This window comes from Lycium ferocissimum, chromosome 7 (assembly GCF_029784015.1).
Source record: "Lycium ferocissimum isolate CSIRO_LF1 chromosome 7, AGI_CSIRO_Lferr_CH_V1, whole genome shotgun sequence".
NCBI classification, from domain to species: Eukaryota; Viridiplantae; Streptophyta; class Magnoliopsida; order Solanales; family Solanaceae; genus Lycium; species Lycium ferocissimum.
Window position 1 is genome coordinate 57,324,525 of NC_081348.1, and position 17,285 is coordinate 57,341,809.

The 17,285-nt window shown below is 37.3% G+C and overlaps 2 protein-coding genes across 2 annotated transcripts; one reads left to right on the plus strand and one right to left on the minus strand.

The window, feature by feature from the left end:
* Positions 1-272: 272 nt before the first annotated feature.
* Positions 273-14,383, plus strand: LOC132065743 (low affinity sulfate transporter 3-like). Its single transcript, XM_059459266.1, has 12 exons — positions 273-884; positions 1,157-1,205; positions 1,302-1,509; positions 1,608-1,779; positions 1,888-1,956; positions 2,269-2,499; positions 7,344-7,470; positions 7,787-8,073; positions 9,162-9,355; positions 13,539-13,630; positions 13,742-13,818; positions 13,955-14,383. Exons 1-12 carry the CDS (start codon positions 480-482, stop codon positions 14,096-14,098), a joined length of 2,055 nt encoding a protein of 684 aa, XP_059315249.1. The 5' UTR covers positions 273-479; the 3' UTR covers positions 14,099-14,383.
* A 445-nt stretch (positions 14,384-14,828) lies between these two features.
* LOC132065746 (protein NEN4) lies at positions 14,829-16,955 on the minus strand. Its single transcript, XM_059459269.1, has 6 exons — positions 16,405-16,955; positions 16,265-16,311; positions 15,891-15,954; positions 15,715-15,792; positions 15,407-15,586; positions 14,829-15,325 (listed from the first exon to the last, which is right to left on the minus strand). Exons 1-6 carry the CDS (start codon positions 16,855-16,857, stop codon positions 15,230-15,232), a joined length of 918 nt encoding a protein of 305 aa, XP_059315252.1. The 5' UTR covers positions 16,858-16,955; the 3' UTR covers positions 14,829-15,229.
* Positions 16,956-17,285: the final 330 nt, after the last annotated feature.

Sequence of the window (17,285 nt, forward strand, 5' to 3'; positions counted from 1 at the left end):
AGTTGGGTCATACAAGAGTTTGGAGTAGTTTTTAAAAGGTTTGAAAAGGTCAAAACATAGATCTTGGCTCAAAAATTGGTTTGAGCCAGAATTTGGGATTTGAAGATTTGTTACCAAATCTGTCAAAATTTTATGGCAAAACAAAGATTTGAAAATAAATCTTCAAAATATGCTCTCAAAATCTATAGCCAAATGGGAGCTAAAGAATGGCTCTTTATGAAGTAAAAGAAAAACATGTTTTAAACAGTGAGACACTTTTCTTTTCAGATACTCCTACTATTCACATTCTTTCCAATAAATTTTAGACAAGAAAATAATTTTTTAAGTTAAAGCAGCTGATTAAAGCCTTTTAAATAGTTGAAGTTATGCCTTTAACAACTTCAGCTCTGCCAAGGGCCATAAATTCACTTTGAGGCCTTAGCCATTAGCTTCATCTTCAAACACATTCTAACTTGTATTGGCTAAAGAGAAACAAGAAAATGGCTGTATCAAGAGAAGGTGAGACAGAGTTCTCACAATTCGAGGCATCAAACACAAAAGGGTTCTCGCAAACACTTCAAGGAACTGAGAAAGTACAATTTTCTCAGTTCTCCCAAACAGTTCAAACACCTATGGCTTCTGACAACGAGAGAAGGCGTGATTGGGTTCTAAATGTGCCGAAACCACCAGGCTGGTTATCAAATCTGAAGACTTCATTCAAGAAAACAGTAATCTATCCTCTTGAAAACAAGCTTGAATGCATTGGAAAGCAGCCTGTTCCTGCACTCGTTTCGATTATCAACGTCATATTTCCTCCACTATCTTGGTGTAAAGAATACAATGTAACAAAATTCAAAAGGGATGTCTTGGCTGGTTTAACTCTTGCAAGCCTTTGCATTCCTCAGGTAAATTAATTAAGTTAAAGTTCTACTGATACAATCAAATATCTCTATAACAACATTGTTTGTTTCGATATTTTTTTGCTGCTATAGCGAAATGCTATTATAGAGAATATAATTTAAGATAACATATGAAAGATCGGTTCCAGAGAAAACAAAACATAGTGGTTATAGTGAAATGTTATTATAGAGGATGATTGTTATAGTGTGGTTTGACTGTAACACATAAGTCTGTCATGTTTCAACATTGATCTTTTCATTTATTATTACTCATGTAGAGCATTGGCTATGCGACTCTCGCAAAACTTGATCCTCAATATGGCCTGTGTAAGTGAAATCGTTCTACTACAAGGTTGTGGTTTAATTTTCTATTTTACGAATTACACTAAAACGTCCTAACAAATTTCTGTTAATTTCTACTAGACACAAGTGTTATTCCGCCACTTATTTACGCTATGATGGGGAGTTCAAGAGAGATAGCAATTGGACCAGTTGCTGTTGTTTCACTTCTCTTGTCCTCAATGATTCAGAAACTTGAAGATCCTACAGCTAATCCAATTGGATACCGTAAGCTCGTGCTTACGGTGACCTTCTTCGCCGGTATTTTTCAAGCTGCGTTTGGACTACTTAGGTAAGTTTAATTTTTCCTCAGGTTCATCTTAAAATTTACTATTATCAGTTAATGAATGTTAGTGCTAATTGTGTAGAGATATCACTCATTAATTGCAGGTTGGGATTTCTGGTTGATTTTCTATCACATGCTGCTATTGTTGGTTTCATGGCTGGTGCTGCCTGTGTGATTGGTCTACAACAGCTCAAATCACTACTTGGGATTTCAAACTTTACAAATAAGACGGATATCATCTCTGTCTTAACTTCAATCTGCAAATCAATGAATACAGTAAATCAATTTGTCCTTTTTTGTCTTCTCCATTCTTTCTACAGCATAATATCTGGTTTTTTTTTTTTTTTTTCATAAGTCAGCTAATTCAAGTGTTTGTTTTGGCAGTTGCATACTTTTAGCTTTATGATTGGGAGTTCATTTCTGATCTTCATCCTTCTTACCAAGTACTATCTGGTAAGTAACTATCTCCTTTGTAAGTGTATTTCACTCATTGTACTTATCAGTGGCGGAGTCAAAAATTTTACTATGAGGTTTAGAGTATATAGAAGTAAACACACAAGAAGCCAAGGGAATTCTAACATCTACTATATATACATAAAATATGATTTTCCCCTTGTATATATGGTGTAATTTTCAGCCAATTTGTACTTCTTTCCATCCCACATTGAACGAAGAACATCAGCTTTAGTATAGTATCAGAAGTTGTGATAATTTAGTTATTTGGATGGTCAAAATGAATTAGTTTCGACCATATTGATATTTCAGGCAAGGAAGTACAAGAAACTGTTCTGGTTAGCTGCAATGGCACCACTGTTGTCTGTAATTCTGTCAACACTTGTTGTTTTCTTGACAAGAGCCGATAAACATGGAGTTAAGATAGTGAAGCACATCATTGGAGGATTGAACCCAAGTTCTATCCATGAATTGCAGTTCAATAGTCCCCACACTGCTGAAGCAGCCAAAATTGGGCTAATCGTTGCACTGGTCGCCCTCACGGTATGTTGATTTCTTGATTATAGTTAAATAATTGGCGGATGTTATTTTTGTTTAAAAGATTTATCCTAATTTATTTTTATTAAGATTAAAACGTTTGAATCTGAATTCACATCTAAATATTAAGATGTGCATCAAGATTTAGATGTATGAATTTGAATATACAACTGAATATTAAAATATGTTTTAAGAGCTGAATACTATAATGAAGATTGTATGTTTTTTTGACATCTAAATGTATAAAACTTATTTTTATTTAAGAACAAATAGATATAGAATTTAATAAAATATTAAATTAATCAAATACTTTATCAACCAAATAATTTCAAAAAGTTATGCGGCGGTTGGTAGTAGTGATGACTAGCGGCTGGTGGTTGTATGTGGCGATTGTATTGGGATCGAAATAATCAGGGCTTCATGCGAAAGCTCATAATTTGCAAACCTTAAACACGATAAATCAGACGACAAAGAAAACTATATTAAAATAAGCATATTATTCTAATATGGTTTGGTCAATTGGCCTACATATGAGAAAACTAATATAAAAGCATAAAATCCTATTGAAAAAATAATCTCCCCCTAAACAAAACTCTCCAAAGGACTACATTGTGGATATTATTGTGTTATTATATGAGAAGAAAGATCTCCTATTTATAGAAGTCTAAAACTTCTCCTTCAAGAAAAATATAGATATGGAAGAGTTCTTTTCTAGCAAGAAAACCTTTTTCCACCAAGAAAATCTTTTTGAGGTAAACCACAATTATGTAGAATCCAAATAAAGTAGTAAATTCAGGGCAAACCCTAACAAATCTCCCTTTGGCTATCTTGATTGTCCTTCACATAATCTTCATCACTGCTGCTTGACATGGTTAAAAGAAGATATGGTTGAAAAGTTGTGCCTTGTGCATTAAAAGTGAGCACAGGTTGAAAGTGGAGCCCAGCTGTTAAAAGTGAACATGGTTTGAAATTGGCCCAAACGTTTAAAATAAGCAAGGGTTGAAAAATTGAACTCATACGAAATTGAACTCATACGTTAAAAGTAAGCATGAGTTGAAAATTGGAGCTCATGCGTTAAAGTAAGCTTGAGTTAAAAATTATTTTTACTTTAAAAATATGCAGCAGCAAGATTGTTGAGAATATGATTGAAACTTCGTCTCCATACGTAGCACTTCAGCTTCTTCTTTTTTTCCTTTTCTTATTTGATAAAAAAAAACCTTTATTATCGTCAATAGGCTGAAACTTGCTATGAATCTGTTTTGAACCTGTTTTCAACCTTGTTGAACCATCGGCTCTGACCATTTGTTGGGATCGGAATAATCAGGGCATCATGCGGAAGCTAATAATTTGCAAACCTTAAACACGATAAATCAGACGACAAAGAAAACTATATTAAAAGAAGCATATTATTCTAACATGGTTTGGCCAATTGGCCTACGTATGAGAAAACTAATATAAAAGCATAAAATCCTATTGAAAAAATAATCTCCCCCAAAACAAAGCTCTAAAGGACTACATTGTGGATGTTATTTTATGAGAAGAAAGATATCCTATTTATAGAAGTCTAAAATTTCTCCTTCAAGAAAAGGATAGCTATAGAAGTTCTTTTCTATCAAGAAAACCTTTTCCACCAAGAAAACCTTTTTGAGGTAAACCACAATTATGTAGAATCCAAATAAAGTAGGAAATTCAGGGCAAACCCTAATAGATTGGGGATGGTGTTCGCTAATGATGGTGTTGTGGGTAGTAATTAGTGTTGACTGTGGCTAACAGTAGTGGTTCATAGTTGTAGTTGGCGGTGACAACTCATAATATAATTGTGGTGGATGATAGTGACAACTAATGATGATGGTGGTGAACGATGCACGATGGTTGGCATGTATAGTGGTGATTGATTGTCACGACCCAACCGAGGGCCATGACGGGCACCCGGAGCTAACCTACCGAGCACCACCTAACATGCATGCATCTCATAATCATACTTGAGTGGGCCATAATGCTAACTAATAGATGTCATAAACTATAAGGAACACTATATATCATCAACTGTGCCCATGTACACAAGCCGACAAGGCTATCCAAAAGATATAATGAAATATGGACCGAAAAGGTCATAGGACAACTAAATGTACACATCTGTCTACGAGCCTCTACATAGAATGCATAACATAATAAGGACGGGACAGGACCCCGCCATACCCATATGTACACAAAACAATCGTACCAAAACGAGCTGTAACTCCGAGACAAATGGAGTGCTCCTGCACCAACGCTGAGATGACTGCCTAAGGATCTGTACCGTCTCCCTGTCTACCTGCGGGCATGAACGCAGCATCCACAAACAGAAGGACGTCAGTACGAATAATGTACCGAGTATGTAAGGCATGAAAAATAACATATAAAAGATATGAAGGTAATACAAGATAAGAGAATTAACTTGTACATCTGATTGCCTCTTAAGGCGGATATCATGCATGCCTAGCTTTTTTTTTTTTAAGAAAAAAAAAACATTTTCATATATACATATATAGTACCGTACCTCGCCGTGTAGGATTAGTGTTATCGTCATATCATCATCATCCCGCGGCCAGGGCATCCTGCGCCCGGGGTAATATCATAACCTGTCCACTTCAATGGTGTGCACATCTACGTGCCTGCCCGACCGACTATAGCGCTGCTCGGTGTGAGAAAATACATACATATATATAAAAAGCATGCATGAGAGGCCAAATAAAATCTATAAATTTATCGGAGTGACGTGAGGTCGGTAAACCTCCGATTATCATTATGAAACTATCATCATCATCATATCTCACCTTGACGGAACAATAATCATAAGAGGAGATCAACATCAATGAATAAAATCAATAATCATATGATAAAGATCAATAATCATGAGACAAATGTCAACAATATCATAAGAACATCAAGAACCATGAGCTTTTAGTATTTCTAGGAATAGGGACATTATGGATAGCATTTGTGTGGATTTGTATCAATAAGATCATGCCATAAGAAAGAAAGGGACAACGTTAACATACCTTGTTGTCTCCTTAACTACTTAACGCCTGTTCTCCCAAGCTCACAATTCTACATTCAAAATGATTCATACTAAGGTTAAGCCATTGAAATGCTTATAAGGTTGAACTGGACTAATACATGAGCGAACGAAATTCGGGCAGCATTTCCCCTATACCACTTACTTGCTCCAAATCTCAAAATAACTCCCAAACAGAACAACAACATCAGCAATACCATAGCCAAGAGATTATATTCAAATTAAACTTAAATCAATCCAAAACTCTCTTAAAAATCAACCCATACTCATCAGCTTTAACTTAATACCTCATGACTTCTCTACCACCATTCACTTAATTTTAAGGCTCACTAAACCTCCAAATCAACTCAACATAAGCAATAAGATGAAGAACATACCTTATATTTGAAGAACTTTAGCCACACACAACTCTCCTCAAGATCAAATTCTCCACAACTCCAAGTAGGGCCAAGAACAGTCACTTTCTAGGGATTAGTTAAGTATTTTATGGCTTGATCTCTTCTTGATTTGATTTGAGATGTTTATGGGTGTTTTTGGATGTTTGAGAGAGATTAGAAGGTCCCTAGGGTTTTATTTTGATGGAAAAAAATGACCCCAAGTTGTGGGAAAATCATTTTATAGGCCAAAAAAAAAAATGTCCACCGACTTTAAAGTTTCTGAAATTTTCGGGCAAAGTACGGGCAAAAAGTGTTGGCCGTACTTCAAAGAATGGGCCGTACTTTCAGCCCATACTTGGGAGGGTCAAAATCCAACTTTTTGGAAAATTTGGGTGAAGTATGGGCAAAAAGTGCGGGATGCACTTCAAAGAACGGGTCGTACTTCTATCTCATACTTCTCAGAATCACGATTTTTCAGTTGCATTGGAAAGAAGACTCGCTGAACTTCAATTTACATAGGTTATGCATTCCATAACTACTCATATTCTAGGAGATATACCCTCTCAAGTTGGACCAAAATTTCCTGTCCAAAATTCTGCCAAGTTTTCCCAAATTTTCGATAGACTTAATTTCTTCAATTCTCTTGATCCCGAAACCTTTAGACACTTGCTTAACACTTGTTAAAAGTATTCCTTAACCTTATAAGGGTCCCATAACCTCTCCGGGCTTACATAATTTACTTACGACGCAAATAACGCGAAAATTTTTGAGGTGTAACATTGATGGTGGTAATTGTTGACAGTGATTGGTGATTGTTGTGATAATGGTGGTTTACCGGTGGTAGTGATTGTAAATGGTGTCGAGTGGTAGTGATGGTTGATTGTAGTGATTAACAGCGGTGTGATATCGAAGATGGCGGTTGTAGGTGATGTGTGGTGGTAGTTGATAATGGTGGGTGACGACAGCGGCAATTGATAATGGTGGGTGATGATGATAGCAGTTAATGAATGAAACTGATGAAATGTCATCTTTGTAAAAATTCTTGAATAGACATCTTAATGATATTAAAATTTTGTTATAGATCTTAATCATTATAATCTATTCAGACCAATTAAGTGGTTGTAACATTAAAAAAAAAGTAGTTAATTGTTAAATCTGAATGATTAATTAAGATTCAGGCCTACAAATACAAATGGATTTAATAACTAAGATTTGAATGATTAAGTTTAAAACATTTCATTATGTAAAAATATAAATGAGGCATTAACTTATCTAAATGACATTGTAATTTGTTATATTATGGGTGTATTTGAACTGCTTCTACATTTTTACTTGCTTACTTTTCCAGGTTAATAAATGTACTTTTCCAGGTTAATAAATGTCTTTTATTTTTCTGAATTATGTTCAACGTACAGGAAGCCATTGCAGTTGGTCGATCTTTTGCTACTATGAAAGGGTACCGTCTTGATGGAAACAAGGAAATGCTGGCCATGGGTGTTATGAACATTACAGGATCCTTAACTTCTTGTTATGTTGCAACTGGTGAGTCTTTTAGTTATTAATATTTCCAAATAAGAGGGTTTTAATGCAAAGGGGCAAAAAGAGGGTTTTAATGGAAAGCAATATTCTCGTTGATAGTTTCGCGACTTTCTAGTTTTTATGACACTTAAAGCATAATTGAGTGTTCTATTTGTTACGAAACAGAATCTTGTGACTTAATTAATTCTATGATACTTACGTGAAGTTTGAATGACTTTTTCGTTACAAAAATAATTTAATGACCTTGATGAAAAATGAAAGTTGAATAATCATAATAATCATATATGTAATCAAATTCTTGAAAACTTAATCGATGCAGGATCATTCTCAAGAACAGCAGTGAACTTCAGTGCTGGTTGTGAAACAGCTGTGTCCAACATAGTGATGGCTGCAACTGTGCTAATATCACTTGAATTTTTCACAAGGCTTTTGTACTTCACTCCAGTAGCCATTCTTGCTTCCATTATACTTTCTGCTTTGCCTGGACTCATCAACATAAGTGAAGCTAAATACATATGGAAAGTAGACAAGATGGATTTTCTAGCTTGTGCTGCTGCATTTCTTGGTGTCCTTTTTGTATCTGTCGAGATTGGCCTGCTCCTCGCGGTATGTAACTTCTTTTTCTTTTAACTCTTCTTCTTGAATATTAACAAGTTTGTATTTAGGGAAAATATGGCATTTGGTTAAGTGGTATAAAATTATTTTGATACTTTTGGTACAAACAAAGTTTATGCTATATGTGATTGGTTTATGGCAGTTTACAACATGAAGACGTTTTATAGCCGTTAACGAAAAAAATCAAAAAGATCCCCTTTACAAGTAACTGTAATTTACTTTAGGAAATGTAAATTTAGTTTCATATCCTTCTCACGTTCCTTTTTTTGGCTGTAAATTAATGCGTCTATGAAGAAATTACCAAGATATAATAAAATTTAAACTTATATGTAAATGTTTTTTTCTGAATGGTATTTATGGGGTGGGATATGGTGTGTTTGGTACGAAGGAAAATGTTTTCTTGGCAAATAAGTGATTTGTCTGTTTATTTCTGGTATTTTTTAAGTAAGTAAAAAAATGTTATTCCAAGAGTATTTATATGTTATATAACAAAACACTATGGGGTTGGGGCGGGGTGAGGAGTGGGGGGTCGAGGGTGGCTAGGGGTGTGGTGGTCAAGGGGTGGGCGTTGGAGTGGGGAAAAGAATGTGCTTGGAATGCAACTTACTCCCTCCGTCCCAATTTATATGAGGGTTGATCTATTTGGGAAGTCAAATAGCTCTTTCTTTGACTCAATTTCAAAACATAGACTCTTCGAGTATTTTATAATAAAATTTACATATTTGAAAGCTACATAAAAATGCGATAAGTCTGCATCATTAATAATTCAGAATATATGAAAAGAGTTAGAGACAATCGTAGTCAACAAAAGAGTTGTTTGATTCCTCAAATAAGTCAACCCTCATAAAAATTGGGACGAGGGAGTATGAAACTTGGTTTCATTACTCTAAGAAAAGTCATTTTTCTCATTTTTAAAAAACTTATTTTCGTAAAGAAAATGTTTTTCAAAAATTTGACCAACCAAACATGAAAAATTGGACCATACCAAATACACCCTTAGTGAAATTTACTGTACTTATAATTTTTGCATCTCCTATGTTATTAACTTGCTATTGGGCATGTATTGTACTTGATTTCAGGTTGGTATATCATTTGCAAAGATCATTCTGAACTCAATCCAACCTGGAACAGAAAAACTAGGAAGGTTTCCAGGAAGTGATTTGTTTGGGGATGTGGAACAATATCCCATAGCTACCAAAACTCCTGGGGCTCTCATTGTCAGAGTCAAATCTGCTTTGCTTTGTTTTGCAAATGCCAACTTCATTAGAGGAAGGTATAAATATCCTCAAACTATAGTTAAACACTCTCGCATATTACAACAACAACAACAACATACCCAGTGAATCCCACAATGTGGGGTCTGAGGAGGGTAGAGTGTACGTAGACCTTACCCCTACCTTAGGTAGGGAGGCTGTTTCCGGAAGACCCTCGACTCAAAAAAAGGCATATGAAAGGTTAGTTACGGGCAAACAAATCAAAGCAATTATGAAAATGAAAACAATGAAAGTAAATAAGCCATTATAAACCAACAGATTCTCGCAAAAATCAAGAGACAAGAAACTATAGAGCAATATAACTACTCGTAAGAAAGGATAAACGCGACTACCTACTAGCCTTCTACCCTAATCTGAGTCCTCCATACCCTCCTATCTAAGGTCATGTCCTCGGTAAGCTGGAAATGCGCCATGTCCTGTCTAATCACCTCTCCCTAATACTTCTTCGGCCTACCTCTACCTCTTCTGAAACCGTCGCTAGCCAGCCTCTCGCACCTCCGCACTGGGGCATTTGCATCTCTCCGCATCACATGCCCAAACCATCTCGACCCTCACTTCCTCGCATCTTGTCTTCCACTGAGGCTACTCCAACCTTGTCTCGGATGACTTCATTCCTAATCCTATCGCTCCTAGTGTGCCCACACATCCATCACAACATTCTCATTTCCGCCACTTTCATCTTCTGAACATGAGATTTCTTGACTGGCCAACACTCCACCCCATACAACATAGTTGGTCTAACCACCACTTTGTAGAACTTGCCTTTAAGTTTTGGTGGCACCTTCTTGTCACACAACACTCCGGAGGCAAGCCTCCATTTCATCCACCCTGCACCAATACGGTGTGTGATGTCATCATCAATCTCCCCATTTCCTTGTATAATAGACCCAAGATACTTGAAACTATCTTTCTTCGATATGACTTGGGTGCCAAGCTTCACTTCCACGTCCACCGCATGCACTATATCTCTGAACTTGCACTCCAAGTACTCTGTCTTGGTCCTACTCAACTTGAACCCTTTAGACTCTAGAGTTTGTCTCCAAACCTCCAGCTTAGCATTAACTCCGCTGCGAGACTCGTCAATCAGGACTATGTCATCCGCAAATAACATACACCATGGCACCTCACCTTGAATTTGCCGCGTCAATCCATCCATCACCAAGGAAAATAAAAATGGGCTAAGAGCTGATCCCTGGTGCAACCCCATCACCACTGGAAAGTGCTCTGAGTCTCCTCCCATAGTCCTTACCCTGGTCTTGGCCCCATCATACATGTCCTTGATCGCCCTAATGTACGCCACAGGTACACCTCTAGCCTCTAAGCATCTCCATAGAACCTCTCTTGGCACTTTGTCGTATGCCTTTTCTAGGTCGATGAATACCATGTGCAAGTCCCTTTTTCCTCTCCCTATACTGCTCCACCAGTCTCCGTACAAGATGAATAGCTTCGTTGAGCGCCCGCACGAATCCGAACCGGTTCTCTAAGATAGACACGCTCTCCTCACCCTCATCTCCACCACCCTTTCCCACACTTTCATAGTGTGGCTCAGCAACTTGATCCTTCTGTAGTTGTTACAACTTTGAATGTCGCCCTTGTTCTTGTACAACGGAATCATTGTACTGCATCGCCATTTTTCGGGCATCCTAGCCGTCTTAAAGATGACATTAAATAACCGAGTCAACTACTCGAAACCTGCCCTGCCTGCAATCTTCCAAAACTCCCCAGGAATCTCATCGGGCCCGGTCGCTCTTCCCCTACTCATCCTACGAACAACACTCTTAACTTCCTCAACCTTTATACTCCTACAATATCCAAAATCACGACTCCTCTCGGAGTACTCCAAATCTCCCAACACAATATCTCTGTCCCCTTCATCGTTTAAGAGTTTGTGGAAGTATGACTGCCATCTCCGTCTAATGAGAGCGTCCTCTACCAGTACCCTGCCATCCTAGTCCTTGATGCACTTCAGCTGATCCAAGTCACGCGCCCTCCTCTCCCTCGCCTTGGCTAGTCGGTACAACTTCTTATCCCTGCCTTTGTCCTCTAGTTCTGCATACAGGCGTTCAAAAGCTGTTGTCTTTGCCGCCATAACCACTAACTTTGCCTCCTTCCTCGCCATCTTATATAATTCCCTATTCGTTCGCTTCTCCTCATCATCCTTGTTGTCTCCCAGCTTCGCATACGCCACCTTCTTTGCTTCCACCTTCTCTTGAACTTCTCCATTCCACAACCAGTCCTCTCGGTGCCGACCACGGCTACCCTTCGAGACTCACAGCACCTCTCTAGCTGCTTCCCTAATTCAACTGGTCGTCCTATCCCACATGTTGGTAGCCTCCCCACTACTCTCCCAGGCTCCCATAGTCCTGAATTTCTCCCCCATCTCCAGGGCACCCGTCATGGTCAAACTCCCCAATTTGATCCTAGGCCTGTCATCCACGACCCTCTTTCTCTTCTTCATCTTGATTTCCAAATCCATCACCAAGAGCTTATGCTGGGTCGTTAGATTCTCACTCGGAATCACCTTGCAGTCTTTACAAAGACCTTTATCGTCCCTCCTAAGGAGTAAAAAGTCTATCTGCGTCTTAGCCACCGAACTACGAAAGGTTACCAAGTGCTCCTCCCTTCGGGAAACTCGAATTGGTCGCCACCAGCCCCAAAGGCTTTTGCGAAATCCAACAAAGGCAACTCCTCCTCCATTCCTCTCCCCGAAACCACAACCTTCATGCACATCATCATATCCCCTCGAAATTGACCCAATGTGCCCACTGAAATCTCCTCCGATGAATAGCTTCTCAGTGGGCGGTATACCTCCCATCATATAGTCCAAATCCTCCTAAAAACTTCTTTTCTCCTCCTCGCCCAAGCCCGTTTGCGGTGCGTAAGCACTAATAATGTGCAAAATAAACCCTCCAATGACCAGCTTAATCGTCATCAACCTATTACTGTCCCTCTTAACCCCTACCACCTGGTCTCTTAAGTCATTATTTACTAAAATGCCTACCCTATTCCTATTCCTCGACCTACCTGAGAACCATAACTTATACTCGTCCACATCTTTAGCCCTGGATCTTACCCATTTAGTCTCCTAGACACAAGCTATATTAATCCTCCTCTTCTTAAGAATCCTAACTAGTTCGATGGACTTCCCCGTTAGAGTCCCAATATTCCAAGACCCTACTCGCAGACTAGAGACTTCCTTAACCCACCTGCCCCCTCCAACCCTCACCCCCGTCCGAGAACATGACCCTAGTCCACCATCGTCTACCAAAGCTAGTAAAGCAACTATAAACTACTCAAACAGGCAAGAATCAATACTAAAACACAAGTTAGCATTAATCTACATGAAAGTGTAACTACTACGACAAGAACGATATAAGTAATGCCAGAATGTAAATTAGCTGCAAGGATAAAAGACAGAGAATTATAAAAATAAAAAAAATAAAAAAGGCAGCCGGAGGTACCAACTCCAGTTAGACAGAACCTGCTAACGCCTGAATCACTGTTCACGCCGGAATCACTGTTCACGCTGGAAGTACTGTTCACGCCGGAAAACTCTAATCTGTCTGGAAGGAGCAGGGAATACCAGAGAGAAAGAAGATAGGAGAAGAAGAGGGGTGGGGGTGGGCATAGGGCTGTCACAAACCTTCACTTCAATGGCAAACACTCTCACATATTATTGGGCTAAATTTGGACGGATTAAAACTAATTGGGTCATAATCCATCTAAAATTTGCTTGAGTTAAGATGGGTGGGATCGGCTATAATCCAAACCGTTCAACTCAAACTCATTTTTTAATTTGTTTGTTTGTTCTTTTATTAGTTGTTTAATTATCAACTACAACTAACCAAAGCATTTTGTTTTATTTACTAGTGCTATATTTAACTAACCAAACCCAAAAGGATTAATTTACAATGTTTTGGTAAGTTCTTTTTTCTTTTACTCAATTTGGGCATATTATTGTCCCAAACATTTAAATGAGCTAACTAGGATTATCCCCAAATTGACTTTCCAATATTTATATAACAAGTTGAGCTAGTCATATTTTCATGAACCTAATTTGACACCCCCACTCCCATACCATGCAATCGACCAAGTTATATTAGGAGTATTATTCTTTTGGCCTTTTTCTCTTGTATCCTTATACCTTTTGATCGTAAATGTCTTCTGCTGTTTATTATCCAGGATATTGAACTTGGCACTGGAAGAACAAGATGAGGGTACCATAGAAAGTGCTGATCAAGATAGAGTGCAACTAGTTATCCTTGACATGTCGAGTAAGTATTGTTCCAGTCAAAGTACGACTTTTGCTTGTTTGGTGTAATTTATAATCTTTGTAAAAGCTATGACTTTGTTATTCATTTACATTGAAATGTTGATGGATGTAGATTTGCTCAACATTGACACATCCAGTATAGCTGCTCTAGAGGACCTGCAGAATGAGCTGGAATCAAATGGAATGCAGGTAACTAATTCTCTTCAAATTATGCCTAATTCTTGAAAAAGAAAAAAAACGAAAAATAAGTACAAAAAGTCTCTCATATTGAACCTTCTTGTTGAATATACACATGAATCGATTAATGTTTATGTTTGGTTTGCAGTTAGCACTAGCGAATCCAAGGTGGCATGTGATCCACAAATTAAAGCTAGCCAACTTTTTGAAGAAAATTGAAGGGAGGGTCTTTTTGACCATTGGAGAAGCCATTGAGGCATGTTTGACTAGTAAGAATATGCTTCCTATTTGAGAGTTCTTGTTTGATCTGCAGCTGTTAGAACGTATCACAATAATCGTCTTTTTGAAGTTAATGTTCTCGATGGCGAATCGATCAGTATTTGATTCTCGTTTTGCGTATATATATATTCAAGGGGACAATAATAAAAGGAGCTAATAGTATTATTGCTCCCTGTCAATGTAAGAACGAAGTTGTGGCATTCAATCTGGCTTGAATTGACATTATTATGTTATGTACCCACATATGAGTAAATTTGATGTCTGGATGTGTAATATATGTGTGAGTTATTTTCTCATACTTAGGTGGTCTTCACTTGAAAGCCCAATTAAGGAGTTACATGGCAATTTAGCACTCTTTAGAATTCTAGCTAGTTTTTCACCAGCCCAATAAAAGCGAACCCCAGTGTCCTGTTCAGGTGGCTTGGGGAAAGCAAATAATGAAAACTGCTTTACCTCTTCATTTGAGAGGTTGTTTCCAGGATTCCAACACTGATCATCCCTAGAAACACAGAGCGCTTCTACATTGCTCCTAGATCTAGTTCTTTTCACAATCTCGACAGAATAATAATTTTTGCCCCGTTAAAAAAAAAATTGTTTTGCACGGGGAGCTCTTTCATTTTGAACCATCGCTAATTTAACAGCCTTGAAACTTGCTTTTCTAAAGCTTTAACAACTAAGTGCAGCATGTTATAGAATTAATTAACAATCTAGAAACAAGGGAAAGAAAACACAAGTGTAAAAGATAGAATCAAAGAATATCAGCTGATATTTATTAATTGAGATGTACAAACATTTACAGAGTTCCACAACTGAAAGAATGAAAGAATAAGTAATCAAAGAATACAAATTGGTTAATCAGATGATAAGGTTAGCATCCCTGGAATTTAGAGCTTGAATTAGCAACTGGAATTTGATTACTAACTGGGACTTCAATGTGATCTTCATAGCTTCCAAGTTCCAACCAAGTCCATTAATTTCTCAGTCATAGGGGGACAAAAAAATCTCCTCCAGACATTTTCTCAGAAAGTTAACTTCCATGTATGCACCTTATGCTTGAATTCTTTTACTTAAATACATGCAAACTTATCCAACAGAGTTGAAACCTTTGATGGTCTTGCTCCTTAAAATGAGAAGAACTGGTTCTTCATACTCCTCGGAAAAGAGTTGATGAATGCTTCAATAAAGTATTGAGAGGCTTGTTTTGAGCTTTACATAACAAATTCCTTACACCTACAGTCACCTAATGAATAGTCCAATTCCAAAGTCAGAAAATGAAAATAATGCACTTAAGTTTTTAAGTAAGAGTTAATTTGGAATCAACCTTTCCCAAGCTTTGCCTTGCATAAGGAACAGCTCTGTGATATCCAAGAGCACTTGTCGATGCAGGAGGAGATTTCCGGCTTGTTTCTTCTCTGCACGGAAGTTTCCCTCTGCTACTCCTTGTCGTTATTGAGGAAGGATTATTCTGCCACTTATCGATCGGAGAACTTGGAAGATTTTGCTGATAACAAAATATCAAACCTCATAAATTTTCTTTTCTTGATCACTAAAATATAGGCTCAAGAAGAACTAGCTAGTAAAAAATAAATCCAACAAAAGCTAGTATATGTTTTTTATCAATATGCATACCACTTGGCTTCTACTTCTTGTAGTAACGCTGGAAGTGCCTTCACAATTCCCAATTGACAAATCTGGTAGACTTGATTCCTAACAGTAGAAAAGAATCACATTAAGCAAAATATAATCAAACAACTTGGAAGATCAATTTGGACAATTCTGCCAAGATAAGCTATTTATGAACATACAAGAAATAGAACTGTCGCACAATGTTTTAGGACTTCCAAATTCATCCGAACATCATCTAAGCTCCTGCGATTCATGAGAAAAAATCCAAATCAGGATCCAATTTCATGAGAATCATAAATCTTAGACCATAAAGTTTAAGCTTTTTTAATCAAAATCCAGAGATAATTACACTCCAATGGCTTCCGATGATCTATTTTACAAAATAGCCAGCAAATGTGTAGGTTTTTGTAAATTAAGTATCAATACACATATAGTAACATACATACACTATACATATAATATACATAATCAGTGTATAGGTATTTATTTTGGCTAGCGCCAGTAATTAATTTTGGCCAACGGACCAAAAATGAAAAAAGACCTTTAATCTAACCTGTGCTTTTGCTCCCCGAGACCAAAGTAAGCTGCCAATGATGCCATCTACAATAAAGAATCATTTAAGAAGCATATGGTCAAAATTGAACATTATATTGACTAAACTATCAGCATATTATTCTGAAAGTTCATGCAGACCTTCATGTTTCCAGCTCTTTTACCAAATTTCTCAGACAAAACACCTAAGGAATCAATAAGTCCAACAGGAACAGGTGCAGGGCGTCCAATTTCATCAAACGCTGCTTTAATACGAACACAATCGAATCTCTGTATATTATGACCTGCCCAAATCCTACCATCCAAAATACTGAAGATTTTTTCTGAAACTTCTTCAAATGAAGGTGCATCAGTAACTGCTTTTCGCGTAATCCCGTCGACTCTCCCTGACTTTAATCCCACAACTGATAAGTCACCTGGCCTAATAAGGGTGCAGTAGCTTTCAAGTTCAACAAGCTTTCTTGAACAAACTACCATTGCACCAAACTCCAACACCCAAAATTTCTGTCCAGGTTTCGATGGAACATTTGTTTCCAAGTCGAAAAAGACAATCTCTGAGGACCTTTTGTTGCTTGAAATGTTAGGAATTGCCATTGTTTTGTTTTGTTTTGTTTTGTTTTGTTTTGTTTTGTTTTTCTTTTGGGGAGCTCAACAAGTTGTAAGATAGGTTGTTATCTGATGAAGTGATGGAAATGATGGTCCATTTGCTGTATATATATGGAAAGAATGTAAAGATTGAAGAATATTCTTTCATGTGTAAGAGAGACATTAATTGGTAGATTTTCTTGTAATTCAAGTTAAACTTAGTTTTGGTGTTTGTACAAAGTTGTCCTTAGCTTCTACTTGATGATGTCCTTTCTTAAGGGAATTCCAGTTAGATAGGAAACATTCCCTTCATCTGCTAGCCTCAATGGTATTTTCTACATGATATTAGTTGGATTGCGTTGTCATTTTAAACTTTTTTCACTTGGATATACCAAATTAAGTATCTGAATATCAATTTAAAGAGAATTTTATTAAAA

Excerpts from the sequence above, each read along its gene's own strand:
- LOC132065743 (XM_059459266.1), top strand. The coding sequence starts at position 480 with ATGGCTGTATCAAGAGAAGGTGAGACAGAGTTCTCACAATTCGAGGCA. Across the intron at positions 885-1,156 it reads CAAGCCTTTGCATTCCTCAG|AGCATTGGCTATGCGACTCT; the intron begins GTAAATTAATTA and ends TTACTCATGTAG. Across the intron at positions 1,510-1,607 it reads GCTGCGTTTGGACTACTTAG|GTTGGGATTTCTGGTTGATT; the intron begins GTAAGTTTAATT and ends CATTAATTGCAG.
- LOC132065746 (XM_059459269.1), bottom strand. The coding sequence starts at position 16,857 with ATGGCAATTCCTAACATTTCAAGCAACAAAAGGTCCTCAGAGATTGTC. Across the intron at positions 15,955-16,264 it reads CTCGGGGAGCAAAAGCACAG|GAGCTTAGATGATGTTCGGA; the intron begins GTTAGATTAAAG and ends CATGAATCGCAG. Across the intron at positions 15,793-15,890 it reads GTGCGACAGTTCTATTTCTT|GAATCAAGTCTACCAGATTT; the intron begins GTATGTTCATAA and ends TTCTACTGTTAG.